The sequence below is a fragment of the Orbicella franksi genome, chromosome 4, assembly GCF_964199315.1.
Source record: "Orbicella franksi chromosome 4, jaOrbFran1.1, whole genome shotgun sequence".
NCBI classification, from domain to species: Eukaryota; Metazoa; Cnidaria; class Anthozoa; order Scleractinia; family Merulinidae; genus Orbicella; species Orbicella franksi.
In genome coordinates this window covers 11,637,895-11,658,519 of record NC_138148.1, presented here as the reverse complement: position 1 = coordinate 11,658,519, position 20,625 = coordinate 11,637,895, and the positions used below count along the sequence as shown (strand labels likewise).

General features: G+C 39.3%; 2 protein-coding genes across 3 annotated transcripts in view; both read left to right on the top strand.

Moving 5' to 3' along the window:
* The first annotated feature begins 7,011 nt into the window (after positions 1-7,011).
* Positions 7,012-20,625, top strand: part of LOC145484651 (uncharacterized) — a 57,626-nt gene continuing 44,012 nt past the window's right edge. For both annotated transcript variants that reach the window (XR_014049048.1, XM_081463253.1), the window contains exon 1: positions 7,012-7,155. Coding sequence is in view for 1 of the 2 variants with exons in the window: in XM_081463253.1 (XP_081319379.1) it covers positions 7,012-7,155 (144 nt within the window). In the remaining variant the exon portion in view is untranslated. The remainder of the gene's footprint in view (positions 7,156-20,625) is intronic.
* The window catches only part of LOC145484669 (uncharacterized), a 335,301-nt gene continuing 321,825 nt past the window's right edge, over positions 7,150-20,625 (top strand). Inside the window, exon 1 of the mRNA XM_081463274.1 lies at positions 7,150-9,382. The gene's annotated coding sequence lies outside the window, so the exon portion shown is untranslated. The remainder of the gene's footprint in view (positions 9,383-20,625) is intronic.

The window sequence follows — 20,625 nt, the reverse complement described above, 5'->3', positions numbered from 1 at the left end:
CTTTTTTCACCACTGAGCGAGCTTGTACAGGCTGTTGGGATATGTTTTCTTGGCCCTAACTTCGCATTAGAAACAAATTTACATTATGCATGCATTTCTTGGGTTTCTGCCATCAATTCATATAAACAAACGGTATTGCAGCAAGGTAAACTTAAACATATATTAAGCTGATATCAAGATTTCAGTAAGGGAAGCGTGAAAATAACAATATTCTCTTACATGTAAAGCAAGCTTCAAGCTAGTGAATGAAAGGTTTCTTAGCCAATAAGTTCCACCCATCATGGTTGATGTAGGTTTGCTCAGTTAGACCTCTAATGCAGAATTATAACTTTATTACATTTCATATTTTATTCCATATATTACACTCTATTCCAGATTTCTTCCATAGGAGTCGCCCCAAAGTGTATTAAACTAGCTTGCCCCTTTATGAGTGAGGCACTTACAGCAATCTATAATCAATCCTTGCAACAAGGAACCGTCCCATATACTCAAAATATCAAAAGTAACTCTTATTAACAAGCCAAGGGGGGGGGGGGGTGGGGTGAGGGAGGGGAGGGGGGACGGCGACGCAACCGACACAGCTGATTATCGACCGATTGCAACTTTGGCAGTTCTTTCTCACGTATTTGTTAAATTGATTTTTAAGCAACTCAGTAGTATTCTATTTCAATACCAGCTCGGTTTTCGTAATAGTCATTCGACAACACACGCCATAACTCAACTTACTGACACTCTAAGGAAGGCCATCGATAGCAATCTGTATACCTGTGGTATATATGTCGACTTCTCAAAAGCATTTGATACTGTAAATCATATCATTTTCCCCAAAAAACTAAAAGCATACAGTGTTAGAGGCCTTCCTTTGAAATGGTTCAGTGGCTACCTGACAAACAGGCAACATGAAGACGTGAAGACAAAACAGGTAGCAGTGCACTGCACTAGGAGACACAGAATTGCCTATGGAAACTATGAACTGTGGATTCCCCAGGGAAGCGCACTGGGACCACTTGTGTTTTTTATTTATATAAATGACTTGCCTCATTGTTCGCTAAGTTTCTAAATGTTTGCTTAGGGAACTAATGTTTTCGCTTCGGCGAACATACTTAAAATAATTGATGTCACTGCTTTATAACATTTATTTGAATGACTCTGAAAAGAGCTGTTTAAAAGAAATGGTAGCTGTATATGGAAGTTAAGGAACAAGAGTTTGCCAGAATCAGGTGCAAATGACTGGACGACACTTCTGAACACTAAAATGATAAGAGATACTCCTTTACTAATTCTGAAAATGAAAATGAAAACCGCAAGTACTGAGAAGTAACAGCTTCTGGTAGTGTAATGGAACTTCCAGGACATAGTGGGGTTTTAGCACATGTTTGGTTCTAGATAGATGGATCGAAATTGGTGTCTGCTGTCAGGGTTTTACAAAAGTTACCAGACTCATCTTTCCCCTCAAAATTAACATCACTTTCTACATCGTTGCAGTCACTGTCATCATTAACACCAAGCTAAAATGAAAGACCAGGGTGTGGTCTGAGTTAACATTACGAACGTCTTTAACTTTATCCATCATATGTTAATTTGTTAAAAGTACCTTGTTAATTAAATTAATCAAAAAGGCTTTCAACGCCAGCTAGTGATATTTGAAACAGCCATGTGTTTAATGTAATTTACATATTACAAGGGTGGTCAAAAAGATATTAAGGAGTTTGTATGTTGAATGACACAACATAAACTTTACAACAATCATTAATTGCGTTCGACTTTAGGAGAACACTACCTAATTTGTGGAGATTCCGTGACTTCTTGGGTGTCCTCTGTGACTAAGGCGAAAGCTAAGCCTATGTCACGGCATTTTTACAGACCGATCTAGTTTTAGGCTTTTTTCCCCCGCGAAATGGGTCAGTTCCGGTCTACATGAGTGGCCATCGGTAACCAAAAATGTTACTTTTCTTTTTAATCCTCCGGTGAAATAATGACGTCAGTAAAAAGTCAAGTCCATGCTTGTGATTGGTCACTGAGGTTCTTGCGGGGGTCTGAATTCGCGGTAAATTGAAACTTAAAATAGATCGGTCTATGAAAATGCCGTGACAGGAATGTTTGATAGTTGCATGCGGCCGTCGATAAAATCCGGAACTGGAACATTCCGGAACATCCCGGAACATTCCGGAACATCGAATAATTATGATAATTATGAAAAAAATATGTAAAATTAAATTTTCAAATAATAAATTAAACAAAAATAAACTGGTATCAGCTTGGGAAATAAAAAACAAAACGAAAACATAACTGCAATAAGTCAAGGCTCGCAACTTAGAAGACTAATCCATTCCTTCCAGTCGTTCACCATCAGTTTAATCACGTGACTGTTCCTTATTCCCAGATTTCGTTTTTCACAGAAAACTAAGATAGTGGCGTTCGGACTCTTTAATCAGACCGAAAAATATGGGTACACGAGTGTGATTTCTTTATTCAATTCATTACGTCAATTCAAAGATATGCGTATACACGATTCCTCATGAAAAAATAAGAGACAGATTACCCCTGCACAAACCAAATAAACGGCACGCAATGCACGCAGAAGCGATGACGTTTAAAAATTGTTCCTAGAAGATTGGAACATGAGCAGACAAACTGATTCTTAAACTTTTGGGTTAGAAATTTTAGGGGTTTACATTTAGGGTAGTCCATTGGTGGTTCATTCAAGTAGTTCGTGTACCAGGTCCATCTTGTTAGTCCATGTGCTAGGTGGTCAGCGAAATGTACCAACCCGAATAAAAAGCACTCCGCTGAAAAGTTCCTCTCTCTGAAATCAACACCTTATTATCTTTAAAGATATTTGGCAAAGCTAATTACCTCACCGGAAATTAATTTGTTGTTTCAACCATATACTTGTCCAAGAGAAAAACATTTTCTCTTGACTTGTCATATCGCGTGTGCGACCCGCTTGTCAATCTAAAATTTTATGTATCGAAGATATCAGTGTTATTATGAGTTTGCTCGTGAGCGCAAATTTATCCGACACAGTATAAACCAAAATCCACCCCCAAATCCTCGTTTAAAAGCTGAAATTAAAAGCACTCCGCTGATCCTACAAACAGCAAAGGAAAACCGCAAAGTAGAAGTTTCTCTGTATGAAATCGACACCTTATTATCTTTAAAGATATTTGGCAACGCTAATTAATTACTCACAGAAAATTAATTTGTTAGTTGTTAACCGTATACTTGTCATCAATGAACATTCGTATTGTCTTTACCCTGACAAAACGATTATCGATTGTTTAATCACAACCACTCTTTCGTTGACAGAAAATATAAAACAGCACATTTCCAAAACTTCATAAAAAACTAAACACTGCAAATCATGAATTTGCAAATCAAACTTGACTCGAGCGTCGCTTCTCGTGGAATGAAAACATACAGCGAAAGCAGAATAGAGCTGCGATATCTAAAAATCTCAAAGAAAATGCTGGAAAAGTCAAGTCAGTTTTTGTCATTAGCGCAGCCCTGTGAGCCAAAAAGCTTGGACGTTGCCTTGAATATTGCAAGAGTCGAAAAAATACGTTCGGAAAACTTGCGGTTGCGGTCAACCTGGAGGGTATTCGATTCGAGTTTTGAATGAAAGGAGCGTTAGTGACGGTGGAAATTTGTGTCCTCTGTGGTTGGTGATTCTCAAATCAGTTTGAAATAGTGTCGGAGACACCTTTTAGCTGCGATACAGTTGGCCGTGAGCTGTAGTGAGCTATACTTTGCTTGCTGCTGTGCTCTGAAACGGACTGGAGCATTCGCATCGGAAAGCAAGGTTTTTAGAAGTGATGTTTCGATATGTTTTGATGTTTCATTCCTGACATCAATCAGTGTGTCAACAGCTATTTTGAGACTGAAAAAAGATGAACTTTTTAAATGAATTAATCTCATAAACGGTTTGTTCATTGGGTTGTTAAATTCGAGATAAAGCAATGGTTCTCGGCTTACCAAGACCAATTTTGTGCTTGGTTTAGTCTCGCTCGATTGTCGATTGAGACTGCTCGAGTATTTTTCCTGAGTCATTTTCTAAGAAAGAAACGGCTTTATCTTTCTTCCTCCTCCTTCTCGTACCTGTTCAATGCCTCGACAAGACCTTTTTGTACCTTATCGTTTGCCCAGTCACGTAAAATATTATCTAAATTTTGAAAACTTTCCGCCATTTTAACTCTTTCCAGATAAAATACAGACGTAAAAACTTTGTAATAATGACATCAATCGTGCGTCTGTCCTCTAATAGATCATAGGTAAGAACCAATCAAAATGCGAGAATAACTTAGGTTGTTATATAAAGACCATAGACCATAGAGTCTCTTGTAGCTCAGTTGCTAGAGCGCGAGCGTCCGGCTAGATCACGCAGGGTCGAGGGTTCAAATCCCATCTGGAGCTCGGATTTTTTTTCCGCGTTGATGTCATTTCGACTTTATATTCAGCCTTTATATTTAACCTTCACTTTATCTTGAAAATGCAGAGTGTGGCCGCAAATTCACGTTGTCCTCACAGTTGTCAGAGAACGGCAAAGAAATGAACAAAGAATTATAACACACGTTTACACAGCCACTGTACACGTTGCCGTTGCCGTTGTGGTTTCGAATGAAAGGCAAAATAATGAACAGCCAAACGAGCACACAACAAACGAAAGCCCAGCCGAACAAAAAGACGGGCAATAGTGCAGAAAACGACTCTGTTATGAAACGTCTCCTAAAAATCAAAACATATTGCCGCTTTTCATGTGACGTCATCATTTTCCAAAATAAGAAATTACCAATCCTTCTGCAGTTTTAGTTTCATCAGTTGTAAGACCCTTTAATAACTTGCTGTTTTGCAGCGTTTAAGCTCGACAGGGTTCCTCATTTTGAAATAGGGCACGTTTGAATTTCCAAGTTTATGCGTTGTGTGACATTAAAATGACGGCCCGATAAGGCTCTCGAACAGTCAAAAAGATGAGTTATTGCTCAAGTTTTTGCTAAATAAACAGTTGTTGCTATAGAAAAAGTATTAATTTCAATGTGTCGGAGCTCTAGAGTAATAACTTTTCGTTTCAATGGCAAAACTAAATGACAGATGTTTCTGTTACTTTACGGCCGCCATGTTTGTGTCCCTCTGAGGGGCACAAACATGGCGACTCCATACAAAGCTCTATAAATTTGTGTGAAACACTTCTCCGAATAGCGGGACAATGAAAAACTGCACAGACCTAAATCTTGGCGAGGTTGTTTATATATCAATCATCTTTCATATCGCAGCTTCTTGACTTAATTTATTGAATGGTTCTGATTTTTATTTTTGATGGCGTGACACTGCAAACCAGCCATAAAATAACTTTTCATCCCATTACCCGCCATTTCGTCACAAGTCCACTCGTTGCGAGAAAGTCGCTTGGGCTGTCCACGTATCGCGTGAGGAACATCCGTGGAAGAAGTGGGTACGATTTCTAAAAGTAACTTAAGAGCTTGGGTAAAAGGCCTTTATGGGGGATTCACTCTCTTACCTTGATCTTCTCTTGCCCCGGGATATTACCCCAAAGAAGGAAACTCTGGGAAGAAAGAAACACAACAGGGAAGATCGTACTGAAGTAATCATCGTAAGCGACCGAGAGCGTGGTAAAAAGAGGACAAGTTCGCAGAGATCATTATAGAATCAACAACAGCAGATACATATATGTTCTAATGTTTTGAAGGAAGCAAGTTTTTATCTGCTGTCCTCTAAGTCTCTAAGAGAGTAGCATGTAGTTGAAAACTTGAAGATAGCGTAATGTTATGCCGGTTCAGCGTAAACGAAGTTCTGAAGTAGTGAACGCTTTATTATCCTCCGCGGATTGGTATTTTACAAGAAACTTGACGATAGGGTGTTAAAATATTTCCGAGTGACCACGAGTGACCACGAATGACAACGAGTGACCACAAGTGACCACTAGCGAGATTACATCAAAATATGCCAGTTTTGTCATTATTACATCATTACGAAGCCATTTCATCAAATGATGGCCTACCCACAAGAATTTATTTACTAAGGACCTCATCTGCATAATGCGTACTTGCTGAAAAAGATCCTTGGTGCCTCTAGATCTTTTATACCGTGGACGTGTTATTTTTTAATTTTGTTCCAGATGTAGCTAACTGGAAAAGAATAGTATAGTTGGATTCTAGAAAGCTATGGTTTCTGGGGCGCTCCTAAAAGCACGAATGATGGAACGGTGGAACAGTGGAGTGATGGAATGACGGAACCACGGAAAATCTCCAGAAATCCTAAAAGACGGTATGACGGAACGGTGGAACGACGGAAATCATCCGAAATCCTAGAAGATGGAATGACGGAACGGCCGAACGGCCGAACGGCGGAAAACCACCCGAAATCCTAAAAGACGGAACTAAATTATCTTTGCTACTAATGTTTAATATCTTGTTGAAGTATAATATTATATATAATATAATGTTGTTAGAATTCTCGAAGACATTAGCTAATTTAATTTTAGCTACTAAAATTCGAGAGGAAATAAAATATATGTATATGTAATGTAACTTGGAAGATGTGCATCCAGCGGACTGTGGGCGTTGTGAATGCAAGACAACTTTGGATGATAATGCACTGGCTCGGGCTTGATGGACATCCTTAACTCCCCATAACGATGAGAGATTGGTATGACTTCCAGTCATGCAAGAACAAAGTCCCAAGGTGGTGGAGGAGCTACTTCCGCTTCGCTTTTCTGTAATTTCGGACGGATGTTTTGCCGACTCCCATAACATCTGTAGACCCTCGAGTTCAGTCTTTTAGGATTTCGGGGGATTTTACGTCATTCCGTCTTTTAGGATCTTGGGTGATTTTCCGCCGTTCCGCAGTTCTGTCATTCCGTCATTCTGCCGTTCCATCATTCCGGCATTTAGGGTCGCCCATGGCTTCTCGCTATTGAGAGTCATCAATCATATTAGAACCGTTTAAATTATACGAACTTTGAAGCGCATGCTCTGCTTTCGAGTTCCCTAGACAATGGAACAACAAATATCATTCAAATTTGCATACAGACAATCTTCGTTCGAAAAGCTTATACACCTCGAGTACTTTACTTTGGTTACTTTTTTGTTGGTGTTTGGTGGCGAGGAGACTTTGCTTGGTGCGAAAACAGGACACAAGGTAACCTCTTTATTTATTATTTCCTTCATTTATAAACTCTCTTCCTACTCTATAACTAGGTTGTATATGCGCCTGATAGACAGAGAATTCTTGGAATGTATCCGGCTTAACAAATAAAGAAGCCTCGACTGTGCTCTGTTCTGTTGTAAAGCACACAGGAAAGAAGTGTAGGCGGCAAAACGGGCTACAGGTAGTCGAGTGTGTAGTCGAGTGTTTCTCTCTACTTCTTGAGTGCTTTACCACTTCCTAACTGATTTATAACGGAACAGAGCACACTCAACGCTTATTTGTTTGTTGCATGATAAAGAATGCATTAATTTCTCCACGCATTCGGCTGAATTTTCGACCAAACGAGGAAAAGTGGCGGAAGTGAGCACCTGTTCTTTGATAAAGCACTCTAAAATAAGCCAATCAAAATCCTTATTATGCGATGCTATGAATTTGGGAAAAGATCCTTCTTAGAATTGTTCAAATAACTTTAGTGGCTAACGAGACAAAAGCTGACAACACTCAAGCTAAACTTTCGGTTTCGAGTGGCTTTCGAGAGAAGAACGGTCGCTTCAATATTCATTTTTTAGTTTGATTTAAAAAGAAGGATCTCAAAGAAATCCGGTAGCATTGTAACCTATGAAGACCTGCACTTTTCCAATGGAAATTACGAAACAAAGAGCTCAAAGCTTGCAGATGAAAATGCGAAATGCTGCCGTGTATTTGAAAGGAGCTACAGTTACGTAAGCTTTCTGCTTGCAGCAAGATTTCCCTAACTAGCGACAAATTTGGAAAGACTAAACTGCTCCCACTGGTTCTACTCCGAGTACAGGTGAGAATATTAGAGCAAGCTTTCAACTGGTTACTCGTCGGTTGAGTGTTGTAATTGTTGAGTTTCGCTTCGCTGAGATGACCAGAGGTCGCTTTTTAGAGAACGAGTGTTATTACACTCTGTGTAAGTGTTGTTTGAGCATTTTTACAAAAACAAAGCTTCTCATCATAAACAGAGATAGCTCAAGTGGTGTTTTCTGTTGTTTTACTTCTTAAGTATAATTTCAGCCTTTGTAACTAAATATAATGTCTTTTATTGAGGCATGCGCTGGGTTGAGAATTTGTTTATTTCGCTACGTGTTTTGTCGGAATCCAACAAAGCACGTCTTTTGTTCTGTTGTTAATAATGGCCTCCAGGCAGCTATGATTACCGCAGACAAAGAGCTCGTTTCCATTATGTTTGTCTGAGTTACAGGGAACGTTTAATTGGGGTCCAATTTGTCAAAATTGCGAAGCAAAAAGGAAAAAAAATTCAGCTTACTGTGTATCTTTTCTCTGATAAAGCAAGCTGTTTCGGCCAAGTAGAGCACGATTTATATTTATATTTATATAAAATGTTAGAAAATAAACCAAAGCAAATACGCGCGCTGATTGGTTTAAATCCGTGAAGGCGAGGTGAACATTGGTGAATATTCACCAATGCTCACTGAGCCTGAGGCGAATAATTGCTTTGATATAATTTTCAGAGCTGAACAAAGAGGAATAAAGAATAACAGACTAAAACTTAAAAACACAAAGGAAATGTACATGTACATCGATTGCGAATCAATTTACTCACCGAGTTCGGCAGTAAAACAGGCGAAACACTACGAAAAATAAATTTATCCGGTACCTTTGTTTTATCGTTGTTGACTTCATTTACAGTTGTCATCATCGTCTAAAAATGAGTAGCTTTTGTTTGAAGAAAAATAAATCTGACCCACGGGCGATCAACGTAACCACTGCGTTTACGATTTTTAAATTCCTTGAATACGAGTTGTTGAAAGACTTTTTGGTCTAAGGGCGACAGCAGTCATTTTGAAAATTCTCCATCTATTCAAATATCCTGGACGTGGAGTGATGTCTTCCGAATAAATGAAAAATTCATTCAGCAACTGTCCGCCATGTTTACCTGCCGAGATGGCAAAGGTGGCGACCCTGGTAACCAGGCCTAGAAAATGTTATATTCACCGTCTGGTGCGGTGAATATAGCGTCATATAAGGAATCGCTGAGCCAGTTATATTTCTGGAAACTCTTTGTTCAGGTCCGAAATTATACTAATAAACAATTAGATTACGAGCTCGTGATTTCTATCACGCATAGAAATCGAGAGCTAATAATCTAATTGTTTTAGTATAAATCTACTAGTTGTTCAAAACTTTAGCTAAATCCTGTACACAGACACTTCGAAAACGCCAAGAAGCGGCCGTCATTTTGTTAACAAGGGCACACTGCTACGCCACTTACTATCTATCACAGAATAGATAGTGAGTAGCTTAGCCAATCAGAGAACGGCATTCGTGATAGAACGCCAGTATATTTATACTAAAACTCAATGGAAACACGGTAGCTCTTTTCTGTTCCTTAATTAAACAATTATTGAACTTGAACGCATGTAAAATTTAGCCTGGAGTAATTTGAAGATTTCCCAAAAGAAACCCGGGAACGCTATAAATGTAAGTCAATATTATAAGCGCGACATCCATCAGCATACATGCATACGACACTGTCTTACAACTTCTACAATGTAATAAAATAAAGTTTGCAACTCGATTCTTTTCAATCCTTTTTAATTATACACAAGCACTTGCAAGTCACAACAAACTTACCTTAGTGAAGATCGCTCAGTATTTAGCGGCAGAAGCGTCAAAGAAACGTTAAGCACAGGCATTTCAGCGATTTTATAAGTTTAAGTGGTGATCCATGGGTCATTCACGCCCTATCTAAGGAGCGTCCTCCAAAAGCGTCGAGTATGGTAGGTACGGTTGGATTGGTTTTTGATACAGTTTAGTTTCGCAAAGTTTTAGTTATCGATTGTAGCGAACTCGAATTAAATAGGTAGCGAACTGGAAGTTGCGTGTAGCAAACTCGAACGTAAACAGTAGAGCTCGATTATATTGGTAGCGAAACCGGCAAGCTACACAAATTTGCATGTTTCGTACTAGTATTAAGTTATCGAAAATCCGTCGACAAGATCTTGAAAAAAGGCTCAGTACACCGTCAGTGAAATGAATACAGTTCTCTTCCACTGTTTTTTTTTTTTCTTTTGTCGTTCTTCCTTCTGCGCGACAATCTCCCGTCGATATAGCAGAAACTAAATCGTTTGTTTTACTTTCCTTACATATTTTATTAGTACTTGATTCCTTTTAAGTTTGTATAAATTGAGATATATTTCGTTGCTTAATAATTAAAGAACAAAACAATTGTGCATGCGGAAGAGCCTTTTAATTTTAGAAACTTGGCCGGATTATCGACCTCGTGTAGTTGCTTGTATATGAAATCCACAAGTACATAGCTAGACTGTTCACAGTCTCTCTATTTTTCAACGCACGCGAAAGAAGAAGCGAGCGAAACGGGTGCGAAGCAAGCGGGGGTGGGGACGGCAAGGTGAGTGAACTGAGCCCTAGCCTCCTCTGAAGCCTCCTGTTTTGCGTTGGCGCCCAGTTCTCTTGCGATTCTATCCGGTCGTTCAATGATCGAATAAAAATACGAGAAAATAGAGGGTTGCGAACAGTCTAATACATGGCTGGTTCATCGGCAATCTTAATCGCCTCGTTGTAGGACAAAGGTTTTGTTTACTATTTGTTTCTGAAAGTCTTTATTTCGTGGACGAAAAAACTCGATCTGTTTAACTTGAAGTATCATGATTTTTGCACTATTTTGGTCTGGGACTTCACTAGTTAGAAGGCAACTGGCTTATCCCAAATTCGTGTCTTAACTGCCTTGATAATGTCGAGCTTTCCACTAGAAGCCAGAATAGAATATAAAGGTCATGAAAATCTCTAGGTTTTACAGTAGCGGTGAAACCAAGATCGAATAACTCCTCGATGGTTCCCTCTTTCGATATGACTTCGCACAGATCAGCCCATTTCTTTCGTCTTTTTCTCGTTTTTGGACAAGTGTCATCGAGATATTGAATGAAGGGAATACTCTCTCCTAAGCTTGCTGTAGTGCTGCAGCCTCCAAGGAAGGAAACTCTGGGAAGAAAGAAGCGCAACAGGGAAGATCGTACTAAAGTAATCATCGTAAGCGACGACGAGACCGAGAGCGTGGTAAAAGGAAGTTTTAAAATTCGCAAATTATTGCAATGAGACAACGAACGCAAAGAGATCATTATAGAATAAACAACAACAGATATATATGTTTTTATGTGTTGAAAGAAACTAGCTAGAAGCGCTTGGTTTTTCTCCTTTCCTCTAAGTTTGTAAGAGAGTGGCAACACTTGAAGACTTGAAGATATTATAAGGTTATGCCGGCCTAGCATAAACGAAGTTCTGAAGCAGTGAACGTATTATTATCTTCCGCGGATTGGTGGCTGTAAGAAGCGTGGCTATAGGGTCTAAAAGTATTCGCGAGTGACCACGAATGACCACGAGTGAGATTACATCAAAATATGTCATTATAAGGCCATTTCATCAAATGACCTACCCACGAAAAGTTATTAACTAAGGACCTCATCTGCATAATGCGTTCTTACTGAAAAAAAAGTCCGTTTATCGAAGATTCTTCATACCTCTTTTATGCCGTTGAAGTGTTATCTTTTAAGTTTGTTCCAGTAGTAGCCAATTGGAAAAGAGAAGTTATCACACCCCGGCCTTTGAGGCGGTAATATGCATATGCGCCTGGTAAACAGAGAGTTCTTCCTTTGTACTTTCGCTTTTGTGCTGAGATGCTACGACAATTATCGCCGACACTAAATGGCTACTAACATAATGTTTCTTTAACATTCCCTGGAGGGAAACTTTGAAGTTGTAGCTAGTTGTGTAACGCTGCTATATCCAGATGTATCTGGCTTAACAAATAAAGAAGCCTCGACTGTGCTCTGTTCTGTTGTAAAGCACACAGGAAAGAAGTGTAGGCGGCAAAACGGGCTAGCGGACGTCGAGTGTTTCCCCCTACTTCTTGAGTGCGTTACCACTTCCTAAGTGCTTTACAACAGAACAGAACACAGTCAACGCTTATTTATTTGTTTCATGATAAAGAATGCATTACTTTCCCCACGCGTTCGGCTGAACTTTCAACCAAACTTTATTCTGCAAGCGAGGACCGGAAAAGTGGCGGAAGCGCGCATCTGGTCTCTGATAAAGCACGCTAAAATAAGCCAATCAAAATCCTTCTTATGCGATGCTATGAATTTGGTGAAAAGAATAGTAAATATTTTCTTAATCTGGAAAAAAGAAACCACAGGAAGAAACATATAACTTCATTAAAAAACGAAGACGGCTCTGTTCTACGTAACGCTAAACAAATACTGGAGGAGCAAGAGAGCTTTTTTAAGAATATATATAAATCGAAAAATCTCACTTGAAAAAAAAAAAAAGAAACTCCATTCACTTCGTTGACTCACCAGACCTTAAAACCTCGAACAATGAGGAAGCAGAGCGCTGCGAAGACTCGTTAACAATAAAGCGGGAATGTGCAGATGCGCTTAGCAAGTTCCAAAACAAAAAAACACATGGTTCTGACGGGTTCACAATTGATTTTTATAGATTGTTTTGGGAGGTGATTGGACATATTATGGTAGATAGTTTTAATTACGCGCGCATATCAGCGCGGTCATTTATCCATCTCCCAACGGCTCGGAATTATTTCCTTGATCCCCTCCAAAAAAATAAAGACGTAGAATACTTAAAAAACTGGAGGTCGATTTCTTTTTTAAATAATGATTATAAAATCGCCACAAGTGCCATTTCAGTCAGAATGGTAAATGTCTTACCTAAAATTATTCATTCAAGCCAAACAGGCTATGTCAAAGGAAGATATATCGGCGAAAGTATCAGAACTATTACAGATATCATGTCTTTCACCGAGACGCAAAACATTCCGATATTCGCCGTTTTTATCGATTTCGAAAAAGCATTTGATTACATTGAGTGGAATTATCTTCAGAAATGCCTGAAAACTTTCAACTTTGGTCCTCAACTGCGGCAGTGGATTAACGTAGTATATAGCGACATTTCAAGTTGCATTCTAAACAATGGCTTAGCCACTAAGCAGTTTAACTTGGGAAGAGAAGTGAGGCAAGGCTGTCCTCTGTCTGGTATCCTGCTTACTATTGGGATAGAAATCCTGGCTAATGCCATTAGAAGCACAAATGATATAAAAGGCATGGAAATAGATGACACAAACACAATAAAACTGACGCAGTACGCTGATGATAACACTGTTTTTCTTAGAGACGTTCAGTCACTAAATAACCTTTTCAATTTACTTGCTCAGTTCGAAAAATTGTTCTGGATTACGAATAAATCAATCAAAATCAGAGTTGCTGTGGTTAGGATAATTGCGATATCGAAGAGATACACTTTTAAATCTAAGACTAAGTGAAGAGCCCATCTACGCCCTGGGAGTTCATTTTTCGTATGACGAACAACTTGCAGGCAGAAAAGAATTTTTTGATCGACTAGACCCCTTAAGAACAATACTAAGCATTTGGTCTTCAAGAGATGTATCCGTATACGGAAAAATCAATGTAGTAAAGACAATTGCAATTTCAAAACTAACTTTTGTTTGTAGCGTGGTGAATACCGCACCAGACACGTTCGCTAATGAAATTAATAAGCTGATCTTTGATTATGTACGGAGTACAAAAATCCAAAGGTCAAAAAGTCTACGCTGATTTAAAAGTAGAGAAAAAGAAAGGCTTAAGATGATTGATTTTACATTGTTTGATAAAGCATTAAAAATAGGTTGAGTGAATCGTCTTTGCTCTGAGGGCGATCAAGCATGGAAATTAATCCCACTGTGCTTGTCAGAATTGTTCAAATAATTTGATTGGTTAACGAGACAAAAGCTGACAACGCCCAAGTTAAACTTTCGGTTTTGAGTGGCCTTCGAGAGAAGGACGATCGCTTCAAAATTCGATTTTTAGTTTGATTTGAAAATAATGATCTAAAAGGAATCCGGAAGCATTGTAGCCTAAGAAGACGTGTACTTTTCCGATGGAAATTACGAAACAAAGAGCTCAAAGCTTGCGGATGAAAATGCGAAACGCTGGGTTGTATTTGAAAGGAGGAAGAGTTATTTAAGCTTTCGGCTTGCAGAAAGATTTTCCGAACTAACGACAAATTTGGAAAGACTAAACTGCTCCCACTGGCTCTACTCCGAGTACAGGAGAGAATATCAGAGCAAGCTTTTAACTGGTTACTCGTCGGGTGAGTGTTGTAATTGTTGAGTTTCACTTCGCTGAGATGACCAGAGATCGCTTTAGCTTAGCAAACGAGCGTTACTACTCCATGTAAGTGTTTCACAAAAATAAAGCTTCTCATCATAAACAGAGATAGCTCAAGTGGTGTTTTCTGTTGTTTTACTTCTTAAGTATAATTTCAGCCTTTGTAACTAAATATAATGTCTTTTATCGAAGCATTCGCTGGGTTGAAAATTTGTTTATTTCGCTACTTGTTTTCTCGGAATCAAGCAAAACACTTCCGTTGTTCTGCTGTTAACAATGGCCTCCAGGCAGCTATGTTTACCGGGGACAAAGAGCTCTTTGCCATTACGTTTGTATGAGTCACACGTCAAATTTGTCAAAATTGGAAAGCAAAAAATTCAAATTAAACTTCTGTTCAAAAAAATCAACACTTCTAAAATTCTAATTCGATCTGGAAACAGTGGATGAAGAGCCACTTCGTGGAAATTCCACTGCAAATTCTTATTCATTTATTTATTTATTTACTTACTTACTTACTTATTTATCTATTTATTTATTTATTTATTTATTTCATTTATTTTATTTATCCGTGCTCTGATAAAGGACGCTGTTTCGGCCAAGCAAAGTGCGCTTTATATAGGAACCTTTTTACGATGTTATAAGACGATTATTGATCTTGAACATGCGTAAAATTTAAACTGGAGTAATTTGAAGCTTTCCTAAAAGAAACCTGCGAACGCTGTAAATATGTGTCAGAATTATAAGCGCGACATCCTTCAGCATACATACATTCGACACTGTCTTAAAACTTCTACAACCTAATGAAATAAAGTTTGCAACTCGATTCTTTTCAATCCTTTTTAGTTTTACACAAGCCCTTGCAAGTCATAACAAACCCACGTTTTCGAAGATTGCTCAGTATTTAGCCGCAGAAGCGTCGAGGGAAAGATTAAGCATAGACATTTTAGCAGTTTTATATGTTTCAGTGGTGATCGCTCATTTATTCGGTATTGAAGGAGCGTCCTCCAGAAGCGTCGAGTATGGTGGGTACGGTTGGATTGGTTTTTGATACAGTTTAGTTTCGCCGGCAAAGTTTTAGTTTATCGATAAAAGCAAACTCGAATTAAATACTGAGGCAGCGAACTGGAAATTGAGTACATGTATAGCGAACATGTAGCGAACACGAACGTAACGAACACGAACGTAACGAACTCGATACGATTGCTAGCGCTAACCAAAAGACACGTGGGCTCTCAAAACGAGATTGCCATGTTTTAAACTAAGACACGCATGCGCCGTGAAACCGGAACTACTAAAATCTTGGAGTCTGGAAATTGATTATTCAAAAGCTCCGTGTCTTGGCGCTGACCAAAAGACACGTGGGCTCTGGGAACGAGATTGCTGTACGCATGCACAGGTGACGCATGCGCTTTAGAGACCAGACGGCGATTTGTGACTGAACGAGGAAAAACAAACAAACAAACAAACAAAAAAACGGGCTAGTACAGAAGCCATTATTCATATATTCATAACGAAGCTCTCCGAATTGGTTTAAAGAGTTGATATCCACTTCTTGAAAACTGTCCCCAAAATTAAAGAGAGCAAGTGTCTTTTTAATAAACTCGAATTCAATGGTATTAAATGCTTTCTTAAAGTCAAGTTGGAGGAGAATCCCAGGGATGTTTTGTGTTATAGTTTGCTCTAGGATCTCGTTAATAAACCTGATATTTTGGCCGATACATCTTCCCTTTCCGAATCCAGTTTGGTCCCGATTGATAAGACGTTCTAGTTCCCTTTCTAAACTTTTGGCTATTACTTTCGACGCGATTTTGTATTCCAAGTTTAGTAGAGTAATCGGCCGCCAATTTGCCAGGCTTATTAAACTCGGTACAAGAGTGATAGTACCTCTGCGTCGAGATATTGACATTTCGCCTTCTCAATAAGCCGCATTATAGCAATTGATTATATCCTCATTCAATAAGTCGAAAAAACAATTGTAGAACTCTCAGGTAAAACCGTCATCACCGGGCGATTTTCCGCTGGAAAAGGTTTCTAAAACTTCTTTACATTCCTCCAGAGTAATTTCATCTTCTAGCTCCTCTTTTTCTAAGTCCTGCAGCTTTGGTATTTCCAAGTTGTGGACACAATGTTCGAACCGATCGTCTTCAATATCCCCAGTAGAAGTATAGAGGTCTCTATAAAAGTTTTCGATTTCTTTCATTGTTTCGTCGGCTTTGTGTAGATGTCTTCCGTTCGAGAGTTTTAATTCTATTATTTTGTTCTGTTGTAATTTCTCTTTTCTAGATTAAAGAAATATTCCGTAGGTTTCTAACCCTTTTCTGTCCATCTGGTTTTGGAACGTAGCATTAAGCTTTTCGCTTTTTCCTCGTTGAATAAAATGAGTTGTTGTTTTAGAATTTCCTTTTCGTATGGTGCATCGTTGATAAATTCAGCGTTGGTGCTGTCAAAAATCCTTTTTTCTAGTTCCCATAGGTGGGTTTGCAAATCCGATTCCCGTTTGCGTTGTGTTATGGCCTTGTTTTTTGAGTAGGCGATTGTAAGGTCCCTTATTTCCATTTTAATAAGCTCCCACTTTAGTCTGGGATCATCAGGTCTCGGTATTTTTCACCTATAATGGGATAATTTTCTTTCATGTGATTTACATATTCCACATCATCAACAAGGGAGTTGTTGAACTTCCATAGGCCTGGACCTCGCCTCTCTTCCGAAAGTTGTAAAGAAAGTTTTATTGCTTTGTGGTCAGGTGCATTGGAGGCCTTTGTATTTATGTTAACAACGCAGTTGGAGAAGGAACGAGCAACAAGAAAGAAATTTATTCTTGAGCAAACTTTCAGTGCTTTGGATTCATTTGAGAAGCTCAACTTTTGGCGGGTATTGTTTTCGGAAGATATAAATTTTCTCTAGTTCTTCCATCATTGAAATAAGTTTGTTTCGTTGTGTAGATTATTTCCATGGGACGCCACCTCTTTTATCAAGTGCTTGTAAAGTGACATTCCAATCTCCTATAATGAGATTGCTTGTATCTGTTTTGGACCTTAAATGCTCGTTTAACTTATGCAAAAACATTTGTTGTTGTTGTGAGTCGTTCGGGGCATAGACATTGCATAAAGAAAGATTAGCTGATTTGAAAACTAAATTAATAGAAATGATCCTGCCATCTCGATCTCTACTGAAATTTTCTATTGATGATGATAAGCTAAGAGAAGGGTTAATGAGAATACAGACGCATTTACCATGAGTTGATCAATGCGAAAAGAAAATGTCACCACCCCACTCGCTTCTCCAGATCTTTCCATCATTTGGCTCGGAATAGATCTCTTGCAGGAAATAAAACTGGCAATTTTGGTCTTTCAGATAACTAAAGATACTTTTTCTTTTTTAGCTGGCTCCTATTAGCTAAGCACTCTAACACTTAGAGTCAAAATAGAGCAATTACCCTGTGTAGCGCCGGAAGCGATTACTTAATGCGAGGAAAAACGGGTAAACAAGAACTTCATCATCATCATCATCATTGCCTGTAGCCCCGTCTAGGGCAAAGGCCACCAATAAGCACCCTCCAGTCATCATGGTCGTGGGCCAGTCGTTGCAGTTCTCCCCACGTATAGCCATTTCTCCTCGTGTCTGGGGGAGATGATGGTCGTCGGCCTGGCAGCTTCCAGGTGGACCTGGCTTTCACTGCCAGGCGTCATTGGCCTTTTTGCTAGAGGTCCGTCAGCTCCCCAGGCCGTAGTGTCTCTTGGTATGCGTCTTAGCGTTTCTGTAGCAGTGCAATTTTTTATGAGGTAGGGTTGCTGACCCCACGCCCAACCCCCAACCTGGAGGGCCAGGATGCTGTTTTGTCTGACCCCTCACCTACAGACCTACCCGGCATGGTTAGACCTACCAGGAGCACAAGGCTCTCGCCGATACAGTTCTGAGGATCATTAGGGCACACAAGCCTCCCCGCCACGACAAGGCACAGCACCACGGAAGGAAACAAGAACTTACAAGGGTTCAATTGTGCGAGCGAAAAATTAAATCAAAGGAGACCTATGGCCAAACTCGTGGATTAAGTAATCTAGAGATGAAATATGTTGGTGGACTCTCAATTATTGGTGTATTATTAAATGCTGTTAAAACAAGCGGGGTTCGTACCACGCAAGGTCACACTTATCTCACAAAGCGTAGGCTTTTGTTGCGCACACATTAGAAAGACATACGTCCAGAATAGCTAGGGTGGCAAAATTGCAGTTGAACATGGAGTGGTAAAGGCTAAGGGTTCTTGGGTTACAGTCAGAGGACACTCCTGCCGACAAAAAGCCATATAGTACTCTCCCCCCCCCCCCCCCCCCCACACACACACACATCTTGATGTTGATGTTTGTCTGCCTGCTGGGAAAATTTGCATGTATTCAAGTCGTACGAGCGTACAGACCTTTTTCATTGCATTTCACTCAAGGCTATAAGTAAGGTTTCTTATGAGACAGCACTTCTTAACCGCTTGTCTCTATATCTATTGCACATAACATACATCAAAATAAGTAGCCTTATTTGCAAACATTTTCAGTGTTGATCCAAAAAATCTGTCGACCTATACCTTTTTTATCTTTTCAATCAGAAAGCAGAAGTGTAAACAAAAGACAGGGTAAAAATTATTTAAGCTTATCAAAATCAAGTATTTTGGAATTTTTTACCAAGTTTATCTGCATTTCACATCCCACTCAGAGTTCAGATCAATGTACTAAAATAAGCGAGACAAGTATAGAAAACACAACTTTAATCTAAACTTAACTCGATGTCGGTTGAACGTGGACAACTCAGCATGAAAGTGCTATAAACTGCAAAGCTGTGAACGAAGGCTCTGCTTGATTGAACGTTGGATCTCACAGGAGATCTAATCATCCAAACTTGGAAAGTAAAACGATAATAAGTCAAAGACTACTGCAAGGCTGACACAGCGTCGTATATTTAAAACAATATTTCGGCTGGCCTCAGGTTTAGATGTTACTAAATTATAAAATTGCATGAAATTACAATATTATGTAACGGTGCCGATGTTTGTACTGTTTTCAATGGCTGTTTCGTTCATAAAAAATGGTTCGTTTCGCTCATATAAGTTCATTAAGGTCTACCGCTAAGACACATTTTCATGAAAGCTTACCACATTAGCATGAGATTTACTCATTGTCAGGTCACTTTCCAGCAAACAAATGCTCATATCCTGGTCATTTTTTTACGCCTGGACGACTCAAATGCTCCTGAAATTCAGCCTTCAAGTTGGCCATAGTACTAATTCCAACATTCCAAGTCAACTCCACTTCACTTTAGCGAAACACCTAATATTATTGTCGTGTAAAAGCTACAAAATCATCAAATTCGGGCTGGCAAGATGGGTTACTATTCCAATATGGCGTCGGGCTCGGTTACTATTCCAACATGGCGTCGGACTCTCGTACTGTCGTTCAGGCCGACTAATTACGAACAGCGTCTACACCTGAGTGAGTGAGTGAGTGACACATTTGCATATCGGAGTCCCCACAATAAACACGTTCCTACGCTTCGCATATCCACGAGTTTAAAAAAGGACATAAAACATAGAAACATACATAACTTACACATAAACACATACATTTTCCTTCCGAGGGTTGAAGTCCTGGGACAAGCCAAATAGAAGACTCAGCTTGTTAGCTGCATTCTTGTGCCGTACGGCGAAAGAAGGAAAACACATACCTTGGGTAGTACGGATTACTCAGCAAACTGTCGATATTCACTAGGGACAGAATTAATGTCATAAGCCTGGTTGTCAATAAAGAGGTTCGGTTGATTACTTTAGCATCACGACCCTTTTAACTGACAGTGTGAATATCTTGCGTGTTGATCTTTAATTCGTTTTCGATTATGTCGTATACTAAAACTACTTACCAAAGGGGGTTCATGGGCACCCCAGGATCCCCCTCTAGCTACGCCCTTGTTCTCCCTGTTTTTCGGAAATGTTCATGAATCTTAAATTTTCTTTCCTTGTATAGTTTTCCAAAGCGATCAGTTTTTCTTGAGGTCTCTTTTAGCGAGAAAGAAAGATTGTCGGGGGGAAAACGATCTCTTTTACAAATGCACGAACACGTCTTCTTCCCTTTTAAAAACTCCTTCTTAATTACTTCTGGTACAACGTTACAATTCTTACAGCTCTTACGCTTCTGAACCTAAGATTCTGCTACCGCTCTTTTATGTTGACCTGGTGGATACTTGTCAATCAAGTATCAAACTGATATCTAGGCTTGCGTAAGGACTTGGGCAGTCTACC